Raw genomic sequence first — 12062 nt, forward strand, 5'->3', positions numbered from 1 at the left:
TTTTTTGATGGTCAATAAAGACAACATTTTGTAATTCCTTGAAACATGTCTAACAACACTATCATTTAAGCTGTTCAGTCTTTCAAATGAAAGTCCCTTTCTTTCCACTATTCTGAAAACAATATACTGTACCATTAATGTATATTTTAATTTTTTGTCAATTTTATGGTTCTGTCTCTGTAAAAAACCTTAAAATCAGTGTTCTCTGGTTTTAAACGCATGATAAAATAGAAAAACTAATTCAGGGAGGGGCAGGGAAAGGGAACACCCTGATTCTTATCGGTAAAGGGAAGACCAGACCTGAATATATATTTTAGTTTTTAGTTACAGTATTAATTTTTAAAATATTATAAAACATTATCAAATGATTAGTTAGTATAAAACATATTGCTGGGCTCTCAGAGATGAGACTTACAACCCAATGATCGTAACATTCTCTAGTAGTCAGCTCCAAAGAAGTAGCTGGTTCAAGATGCTGATGAGGTGGGGGTGGGGGAACTGCATTTGCACACACCTGTTTAAAATACCAGTTTAGATTTTTTTAAAGGTGGATCAATTTGTTTTCAAAACTACAGTCTACAAATACAGTTTATGATGAGAGACTGAAGTTGCTTTTCTGTTTTCATCTAAAAAGCTAAAGGATGTTACATTTCAGAGAAATCTTTGTTCTCCCCCACAAATAACAATACAATGTTAAGTTAATCCAAATTTGGGGTAGGGGAGTTAGTTGTAAGACATACACAAAATTATGCACTTTGGCCAATTAACATTAGGTGTGATAAGTTACAGGAGGAAAGAAGACACACTAAAATTATGGTGTTTTTACCAAGTTAAAATTTGAAAAATCCAGTCTAATAATATATAAAAGTTTATTTAGCACTCAAATGTGTCAGACACCATGCTAAAAGCTTTGCGTGTATTCTCTTCCAGAATAACCGCAACCCGGTTTTACAGAAGGTCATTTAGGTAAGTTGCCCAAGGTCACATAGCTAATAAATGATGGCCCTAAGATCGTAAACTATATCTGCCTGCCCTGGGCCCAGCCCAGTGCCCAACACACTGTAGGCCCTCATTGACTATTTGACTGTTAAATTTAAAAACAGCTCCAAATCCAGCCTCTTTACTTCTACATCATATTGCCTTCTGTACCTAAGGTAAATATCAGGAGGTTACAGTGCTCTCATTGGGAAGCTATCAGAGTTAGCCTTAAGGAAAGTTTAGTTAAACAAATATTTACAGTGAATAAATTATAACCTAAAAACTATCAATCCAACTATGTCCTCTTTTCTCTGTCACCCTTGGTCATCCACAAGAAGTAAGACCCTCCGGACCACCATCTTTTCCCCAATTTCATCTCCCCACGTCTTAAGCTTCCCTAGACTGCAAGTACTTCAAGGGCACAGCGTGTATATTGCTGTGCCTGGTGTAGTCCCTGGCAATGGTAATTGCTTGTAAATATTTCCTCAAATGAATTGCTGCCCTGTGGCTTCCTTCTGTCCATTACTACCCTCCTTCCCAACACATTCCCCACACCCTCACATTCTTTTGTAAAACATTACTGACTTTTCTATGCCTTGGTTGAAACTTGGTTCTTCTCCAAGAACACTCCTTCTCTTAGAGGGCACCACTCCCCGCACACAGTGGGATCTGAAAGATAGTGAGGGCACGCTGTGGCTCCCCACACTGACGTCTGGACCACTCCATAGTGCTCCCACTGAAACCTCTGTGCTCCTCAGAGAGCCACGGCAAACAGATGCCCCTTCCTGCCTGGTACCTGGCTCACAGTTTTCATTTCATTCTAACGTGCCACCATCATCACAGACAGTCAATGTCCAAGTTGACAACCCATTTGAGAGCCCATCCTCAACTTACCTTGGCTTCCTTAAATCAAATAAAATGTCATTCAACCTGCCGTTTAGCAGCCTCACCCTGTAACTATATTCACACTGGTCCTTACCCCAGCACACGCTACCTCAGGAATCTCACACCGCTCTACACACATGCCTGGCGAAATCTTCCCATTCTCCTTGCATTCTCAATTCCTTACTTCGCATTCTATTTTTTCTGTGACCTCATCCAGAGTGCCCTTGTTTCTCAGTCCATTAATTATGAACCTCACTGTTTAGCATAGGGAAAAAGACATGTGAACAAGCAACTACAACATCAAACGACGTGTAATAGCAACAGTATAGGGAGGACGGAAGGAAGGGAGGGAGGGAGGGAGGAAGGGAGGGAGGAAGGGAGGCAGGGAAGGAGGGAGGGATGGCAGGGAATGTGGTGAGCTACAGCAAGGCTAGACAAGAGAGCCCATGGCATGCTCCAAACATGAGCAGGCATACATTGGGGGAGAACGTAGGCACGCCATGGTCCTGGAGCAGGGCTGCCACACACCACCATTTGACAACTCCAAGGGCACCATTCATTCATGCAGGCTGTCCTGACAAAATGCCAAGTTAGCAAAATAAGCTAAGTGTGTTAGTTTTTTTTTTTAAATAATCACTTCTTTTAGATAAATGTGCAATCTTCCTTTATAAAAGCTTTTTGTAAGAACTTTCATATCTCACATAGTGCACACCATGGTTGTATCACCTAAGCCATGGCAATCTGCAACAAGGTAAGTAGAGAAAGTAAAAGAGTGTTTAGATACAATTACAGCAATTTGATATTGCTGTGGCAGTTTTATATTTCTCAAAAGTGCTGGTCTGCAGTGCATCGGGAAAACAAAAATGAAAAACTGGTCCTTCACACAGAGTTGGTGCAGCAGTGACCTAAACTCTGCTTGTAATTAAAGAATGGTTGCACTATGTCTAAATGTATATTCTAGCTACTCATACCTATTTTATAGATCTAACTCCCTGACTCCCTTTCCCCAGCAGTGGCAGTGTTCCTGTAATTAAGGCACACAGGGTTTGGTGGGTTACACAATTCCCACGTTATCTTCCAAGCCCTTCCACATCTACTGGCAAAACCACCAGTGTGAAGAGTCTGAGGACACTATAGGTGCAGAAGGATCCTCCCTTCCCACCGTGCCCCCACATGAATGGCTGCTTTCACTATCTTCCTTTCTCCTTTCCCTGGAGGGCTCTAAGAGAACTCTGGGAAAATGCAATTAAGTTCAAGAGATAATCTAATTTCTCATTAGCCTTGGGGTAGCTTATCAGCATTCCAGGTCCTAACAAAAAAGAACCCGAGACTCCACACTGCCACAGATTCCACTGGGCTCCAATTCCCAAGACTGCTTAACAAGTATCAGCAAACAAGCACTGCTAGAGTGTGGAGCAGGAGGAGCAAGAGGCTGGAGATGAGCCAGGAACAGCACTTGCACTGTTCACTTGGATTATTCATAATGAATCACAGGGGAGAACCCATTTTATTATAATACTAGTGTGGGCACTGAGAGATAACAGATGCATGAAGTGACTTAGAGGCTCCCTAAATGGCTTCCATCCCACCCAAGGAACAAGCCTGGACAAAAGCCCCCAGGCCTATGCCCTGGCATCTCAGAGAACCTCTTTAGGTCCCAGTCCCACCCTCCACCCTGTCTTCCCACCTCCCTTGCCCAGGGCTGACACCTCTCATTTCATCCTGTTGCCTCAGTCAAATTGTCTTTCTGACCCTTGATTTCAGCCTCACCCTGGATGTCATCCTTCTGACTAACTCTTCATGTCAAACTCTGCAGTGTTAAAGCCATTTCTTTTTTTTTTTTTTTTTTTTTTACATGGAGTATCACTGTGTCACTCAGGCTTGGAGTGTACAGTGGTGCAATCTAGGCTCATCGCAGTCTTTGTCTCCATGGTTCAAGCAATTCCTCCACCTCGGCCTCTCAAGTAGCTCAGACTACAGGCAAGTGCCACCATGCCCAGCTAATTTTTATATTTTTAACAGAGACAGGGTTTTGTCATGTTGGCCAGGCTGGTCTTGAACTCCTGACCTCAGGTGATCCACCCACCTCGGCCTCCCAAAGTGCTGGGATTACAGGCGTGAGCCCCTGAGCCCCACCTCAAGAATTTGTTTTTCATAGGTTATCTACTATTTCATTACAACAATCATCTTGTGAGTTAGGTATTATCCCCATTTCTTACCCAGAGAAACTAAGCCTTAGAAAGGTTGCTAAGGATACACACACACACACACACACACACACACACTTTTAATACATAGACAGGTGAGTAGCACAGCTAGCATTCTAACCCTGGTCTGATTCCAGAGCCTGTACAGCCTCTCCTGGCAAGGCAGACATTAACAATTTGAAGCAATGGTAAATTAAAGGATGGAAGGCCTTAAGTCCCTGCTGTCCAGAGCCAATGGGCATGCACATACGGTATGCTCACTCCATACCATAGGTGCTTGATGGCAGAGGCAAACTGCATAGCAACACCCAGTGAAAATGGACTTTTTACAGTAATACTGAATAGAAATACCTAGAATATTCTCTCTCCTTATAGTCCTGGTAAAACGTTATAAATCTTAAAGACAGCACAAACAGTACCCTTTCTGTGAGGCAGGACCTGGAAGAACTGTATGTTTTCTCCTTTTCACTTTGAGGATATTATGGCATTTACTACACTATGAATCATCATCAGCTTCCCCGCTAGACTGTGCACTTTGCAAGGACTGTATCTTATTCTTCGTGGCATCCCCAACACTGTCCCTGACACACAAGAGGGACTCGGTAAATGTTTGCTGGATAAACTAGTACATTAATTAAAGTAGTATTCTCCCAATATGCATTCCCAAGTATTGGTGATTACCAGGCTTATTAAAAATGAAGCTAATTTCAAAAAACAAAATATGAATGTAACTATAATTATACCAGAAAACTGGTTTGACAATATAGAAACGACCTCTGGAAAAAAACAATTTGGGGGTTAAAAGCTGTTATTGTCAAATAACCTTAAAATAGGAACAATGAACACCAAGGCTACAAAATATTTCCCAAACAAAACAAAAGGAAGCATATGTTCCATGAATCAAGGAAGCATATGTTACTTGAATCAGGTTCAAGACAAGATCTGAACTTCTGCTATTTCACTAATTTATTGGGAACTAATCATTTCTGTTCAGGGTGATTTCACTGAGATTTGTAATATCACATTTTATACAGTAGGTGTGTGAGACTGAAATTTAAAGATTAATTTCACCTGTGAATTATTCTACATCATAGTTTAGAAAAAAACTACAAAATTTTAGCTCTGTTAAAAATATACTATAAAATTCAATGTTCATACTATGGCGAAAAATTAAACGGTGGTTAATTATATAAGAAAAGAAAATCCTTCCATTATAAGAAATAATTACTTATTAGAACAAGTAATGCTCAACAGTAGTCCCTGAAAGCATAGTAAATGTCAATGCAAAGATTTCATGGACGTCGGTGGGGCATACAGACCAAACAACAGCTGTGCTAATGCCATCTATGAATGCATAACAGGCAGTATGGGGTACTTTCTTACAGTTAGGAATAACCTTCAAAACTCTGAAAAAGCAAATTTCAAAAACTTCAGGGAGTCAATTTATGAAAGGCAAGAAAAACTGAGTTATGACAATTAAATGCAATAAAAAATCCTTGAATTAGCTAGAATTTAAAAGAGAGAGAAAAAAAAAAACATGATAGGACAACAGAGAGATAATCTGACTCTAAACTCTGTATGAGGTAATAGTATTGTATCCAAGGTTAAATTCCTTCAGTGTTATATTAACTAGAAGAATGTCCTTTTTCTTAGGAGATACAGGATGAAGTATTTAGGATTCCTAAAAGTTTCAATAAAAAATAAAAGACTGCGTGCCTGTGTAAAGATGGAGGGGAGAGAGTACGCAAATGTGGCAAAATATCAGCAACTGGAGAGCCTAGATAAAGGTGCTCACTGAACTCTTTAAACTGTTCTAGAAGGGTAACTTTTTCAAAACAGTATCTTAGGATTAAAAAAAAATTCAGAGTTCCAACCTCATGATGCAAGGCATTGTCTCAAGATTAACTGGACATTTCTAGCCCCTCTCCCAATTCAGAGACAAAACCACAGAGGAAAACCATTACAATTTTTTTTAAAAACCTATAATGTGTAAACAATAAAAAAGATGCCCATATTAAAGGATTACTATTAAACAGTGTTATGACTCTCTAAGGCTTTATTCTGACAGGCTAAGGCAAAAAGCTGAGGGGTTTATTGCTTTGTTTTAAACCATGTTCATAAGAAGAGGGCTGACAGCTAACGTTTTGAAAGCCTAGACTCTCTGTTGGGGGCTTTATTAAAATCATCCAACACCTATAATCACAGCACTTTGGGAGGCTGAGGCAGGTGGATCACCTGAGCTCAAGAGTTCAAGACCAGCCTGGGCAACATGGCGAAACACTGTCTCTATAAAACATACAAAAATTAGCTAGGCATGGTGGTATGCACCTGTTCTCCCAGTTACTAGGGAAGCTGAGGTGTGAGGATCACTTCAGCCTGGGAGGTGGCATCACTGCACTAGAGCCTGGGTGACAGAGTGAAATCCTGTCTCCAAAAAAAAAAAAAAAAAAAAAAATTGCCAGGTATGATGGCTCACGCCTGTAATCCCAGCACTTTGGGAGGCCAAGGTGGGTGGATCACAAGGTCGGGAGACTGAGATCATTCTGGCCAACGTGGTGAAACCCTGTCTGTACTAAAATACAAAACATTAGCCAGGAGTGGTGGTGTTCACCTGTAGCCCCAGCTACGCAGGAGACTGAGGTAGAAGAGCCGCTTCAACCCGGGAGGCAGAGGTTACAGTGAGCCAAGATCGTGCCATTGCACTCCAGCCTGGCGACACAGCGAGACTCCACTTCAAAAAAAAAAAAAAAAATTAAAAATTAAAAAATAATAAAAATCATCCAATTAAACCCTCACAAGTTTGAATATAGCTGTTAAGATCCCCAAGCTGAAAGAAACAAAAATAAATAAAATTAAACTCAAAGAAGTAAACAACTTACATGCAAATTCACAGAGAAAATGGGAAAACTCTAGTCAGTACAACTTCAAACCCTAAGATCTTTCCCATATATTAGGTGATCAGTGAAGCAACAGGATTATTTCTTGATTAAAGCTTTACTCTTAAAATGTTTACTGAGTTACTACTTCTACTACCACCACTAAATCTTTATTTATTTACTTTAAACGGAGTCTCCCCCTTTGTCACCCAGGCTGGAGTACAGTGGCACAATCTCAGCTCACTGCAACCTCTGTCTCCCAGGTTCAAGTGATTCTCCCGCCTCAGCTTGGCAAGTAGCTGGATTACAGGCGCCCGCCACCAAGCCCAGCTAATTTTGTATTTTTAGTAGAGACAGGGTTTTACCATGTTGGCCAGGCTGGTGTGGAACTCCCAATCTCAGGTGATCCACCTGCCTCAGCCTCCCAAAGTGGCAAAATTACAGGTGTGAACCACAGTGCCCAGCCACCGCCACTAATTTTTAATACTCACAACAACAAATGATACATTATTTCAATTTTCCACCAAAAATAATCATCTTCCAAAAAACAAAAAGCCCATATTGTAAAATGGATTATGTGGCCAGGCACAGTGGCTCACACCTACAATCCCAGCACTTTGGAAGGCCAAGGCAGGTGGATCACCTGAGGTCAGGAGTTCAAGACCAGCGTGGCCAACACGGTAAAACCTCGTCCCTGTTAAAAATACAAAAATTAGCTGGGCATGGTGGCGTACGCCTGTAGTCCCAGTTACTTGAGAGAATCACTTGAACTTGGGAGGGCGGAGGTTGCAGTGAACCAAGATCATGCCACTGTACTCCAGCCTGGGCAACAGAGCAAGACTCCATCTCAAAAACAAATAAAATAAAATGGATTATGGATAATGATTTCTCCGTTATTTTATTTTATTTTTTGAGACAGGGTCTCACTCTGTCGCCCAGGATGGAGTGAGTGGCACAATCTCAGCTCAGTGTAACCTCCACCTCCAGGCTTCAAGTGAATCTCCTGCCTCAGCCTCCCAAGTAACTGGGACTATAGGCAAACACCACCACGCCCGACTAATTTTTGTATTTTTTGGTAGAGAAGGGGTTTCACCAAGTTGGCCAGGCTGGTCTCGAACTCCTGACCTCTAGTGATCCGCCCATCATGGCCTCCCAAAGTGCTGGGATTACAGGTGTGAGCCACCACACCAGGCCTCTCGGTATTAAGGATGTACTGATAAGAAGGGATATTAAGAGCTGAAGGGCATTTTAAGGGACCAAAAGCAGTATTTCTTTTTCTTTTGTTTAAAAATGGGACTATGAGGTACTGTTTAAAAATAAGGTTATGGGGTGCTGACAGGATGGTATCAGAGATATATCTGGAATTCAGAAGAAATCTGACAGTTTTTCATCACGTTTTGTGGAACTTACCCAATCTGATCAGTAAAGTTGGGTCCTATTCTTCTGGTGCCCATCTATGCTTCTCTCCATTAGTCATGCTCTTTACATGCCTTGCACTCCTGTACCAAGTAGGATGCTGGCTTATACAACCCTGAAGCCTCTACAAACTCTTAAGATACTAGGAATTCTGTTTGAAAATACTGAGTGAAACTGATTCCTTTCACTTACAATAATAAAAACTGACAGGTTTGTGGGCCAGCACTGAACACATGAAGAAGACAAGAGACTACAGCACAAATGGTGTTCTTAAAAGTGTAACAATAATCCTAAAGAATGTATCTGTTAAGCATAAACATTCCTCTCATCTTCATAACAAAAGAAAAAGGTATACAAAGGGGAAACATTTTGTTTAAATAATTCAGGTTTGAAATATTTATGTTTGATAAATGCAGTATGAATATCAAAAGCCAAAAACTCAAAGATTTAGGAAAGTCAGTTAATGAGTTATTAATTATAACTCATACTAATTTTTTCTTTTGAATCAATAATGACTGAACACCTAGCATTACACATTTTGTATTTTTGTTGTTATATATATAACATAGCATTTACTGTTGTAACTTTAATTTAAAAATAGATGAATAAGAAACAAACTCTTATGTCGTACAGACGTCTGGTTAATTTTACCTGACTTACTTTCTTCCCCTAAATTACCATTCTTACATTAAAGTTCTATGGGTTATGAAAAGAAAAAGTATCTCTGAAATAAAACTCAGTTAGAAAAGGTTATCATAAGAAAGCTTTTTAATTATCAAATACTATTGACTGCATTTTGAGAAGATACTCATTTCTTTTTCATTTTCAGGAAATGTTACTTTTAAAAAAAGTTAATGTACATTTCTACTACTAAACCTCATGTTAGCCACTAAATTAAATTAACAAAAAAACTGTAGCATTTCCTTCTCAGGATGTCTTAAGACTGTTTCTATATTCTTTGCCAAAAAAGTTTTAGACAAACTTTTATAAGAAATAAAGTCTCAAATAAAATACAGACAAGTAGATGATTAAATAAATCCTCTTCCCTTTTTTCTTATACCATTGCTTTTTAAATCTAAAGTATTAAATAATTTTATTTTCCTTGCCTGAAAGACTAAAACTGTATATAAAATGCTGAGTACAGTGCCTGATTCATCACTGGTACTCCATAAGCTAGTTCTCTTTTCTAATAATTAATGTCAAGATTCATTCTCCTAATGGTTTCCAGCATATTATATTATTGGAATAACAATTTTACTCCTTTTAAGGCTTACTGCTATATATAGTGTGACTCCTGAACTTGGTATCATCTTATTTATACCAAATTGTTTCCTGTTGTTTTCACTGACATTTCTTGTTACCTGTCATTCTGGGAATAAATGCAACATTTGATTTTAATGTGTATTTGTTTGTGGCATTACATCATCTCTACATTTCTGGCCAAGTCTTGCTAAAATGCATGGACACACATGGGGGTGGGGTATAAAATAATGGCATTTCAAAACTAACCTATACCCTGGAGCCTCTGATCTATCAATTAATTTCTTTTTGAGACGAAGTCTCGCCCTGTCGCCCAAGCAGGGGTGCAGTGGCACAATCTTGGCTCACTGCAAGCTCTGCCTCCCAGGTTCACGCCATTCTCCTGCCTCAGCCTCCCAAGTAGCTGGGACTACAAGAGCCTGCCACCATGCCCAGCTAATTTTGGTTTTGTATTTTTTTTTTTTTTGAGACGGAGTCTCGCTCTGTCACCCAGGCTGAAGTGCGGTGGCGCGATCTCCACTCACTGCAAGCTCCGCCTCCCGGGTTCACGCCATTCTGCCTCAGCCTCCCGTGTAGCTGGGACTACAGGCACCCGCCACCGCGCCCGGCTAATTTTTGTATTTTTAGTAGAGACAGGGTTTCACCGTGTTAGTCAGGATGGTCTCGATCTCCTGACCTCGTGATCCACCCGTCTCGGCCTCCCAAAGTGCTGGGATTACAGGCGTGAGCCGTAGCGCCTGGCCAATGATACGTATATTGTACAACAATTACTAATGGAACGTGCCCAGAAATAAATGTCACATGTCATACAGTTTGAGGTAGAAAGGATGATTATTTATTTTATGATTCTTAGCTGTGTTTCCATTGAAAGAATTTCACCTCAAGAAGACAAGGCATCAGAATACTGATTCTCTCTTCCTCCTCCCTTGTTCCCACCACTGCTCATAAAGAACAACTACACTAGAATATGATCACACTTGGTAGTTCTTCTTTGGGATAAAATTTGATGCCTTTCTGACATAAACATAACCTCTCATTCCACAAAAGGCATTACAATCTACAGTTGTTTTCACCATTTAAAATAAATATGCCTTGAGATGACAAAAAAACTCAGAACAACAAAGCAGATGTTATTCCAATGTAGCACATTATCCTTATAGACCTGTTCACTATATAACAAGAGTAAATTATACCAGTAACTGCTGACAAATCAAAAATAAAATTCAACACTAAAATGTCTTTAATATTATAGCACAGGTATAAATAAGGTAATATTGTGAAATAAATGACTCATTTGTATTATATAAACTCGAAAGATGATCTGTGTGAAATGTTTATCTTGGGTTTAACAAAAAATCTCCAGGTATACTTAAAGAGTAATTTTTTCAAATCAAATATTACCCTCACTTCATCTGTCCTCTTATTCAGAAAAGATATTCCATATGGTGAATTTTCTAAATAACAGTTTATCTCAATGCCCAAACTCATTTTACTTAAGCCATTTTGGACAGAAGTGGTCTTAATTCTGTCTCATACCTCCCCAGCAGTTTAAATAGTACACAGTATACTGAACCTAATGTAAGCCCTTGTTAATGGCTAAGGCCTATCAAGTTGACTACATTAGTGTACTGTGGTATATTTAAACCAGCAATAGCCTCAGGGGCACAAACAAACATGAAGCAATTTGCTCCTATTCTAAATGGCCCCATAATGACAAGTTCTTCTATCTGCATTTTAAGAGTTCTCCTGTCCCTTATTAAAAAGGCTCTTATAAAAACAAACCAACAAACAAAAAAAAAACACTCATCACTATTTCTAAGGTGTCCTTTACTCATCTGCTAAATCACTGCTTCTAGATTATGGCTGGTAAATCACACAATCATGCAGGTAGTAATTCTATCAAGAGCAAGAATAACACCCTAGGCTGACAGTCTCCATTTAAAAAGACCCACCAGTTTAGTACACAGTGTGACTTTCAGAGGGCATTTTCAATTGCTTCCTAGATAGTGATTATATCAGATAGCTGTGTTTTCTGGGGAAAATAACAGACAAATAAAGGTTTACTATACAGCAATTATTCTTTGTACCTTCTTGTCCAATATTATCTTTTTAAAATGTCACCATTAGTAAACAAAATCCATAATATAATCAGACTTACCTGAGGCACGCCTTGTGAATCGGTTTATTACTGGAGCTAAAAGAAAAAGCAGAATAATATGATTAGATTAAAAGTCTAATTTTCCCTGAAAAGGCTCAAATTGGTAAATGATCTTATAATTTAACTAAAGAAACAGATGAATAAATAAGAGGAAACACCATAAATATACAAAAATGTTGAAATTCATTAATAATCAAATAAATATAAATTGAAATCAATATTTTACCTATTAAATTAGCACTTTAAAAGAAAAATCCCGAGTTCTAGACAGCTAAAATTACT

General features: G+C 39.2%; 1 protein-coding gene across 1 annotated transcript in view; it reads right to left on the reverse strand.

Moving 5' to 3' along the window:
• Positions 1-12062, reverse strand: part of PRKAR2B (protein kinase, cAMP-dependent, regulatory, type II, beta) — a 111265-nt gene that overhangs the window by 75659 nt on the left and 23544 nt on the right. Inside the window, exon 2 of the mRNA XM_011948216.1 lies at positions 11781-11816. Coding sequence (XP_011803606.1) covers positions 11781-11816 — 36 coding nt within the window. The remainder of the gene's footprint in view (positions 1-11780; positions 11817-12062) is intronic.

The sequence above is a fragment of the Colobus angolensis genome, unplaced genomic scaffold (assembly GCF_000951035.1).
Source record: "Colobus angolensis palliatus isolate OR3802 unplaced genomic scaffold, Cang.pa_1.0 Scaffold275, whole genome shotgun sequence".
NCBI classification, from domain to species: Eukaryota; Metazoa; Chordata; class Mammalia; order Primates; family Cercopithecidae; genus Colobus; species Colobus angolensis.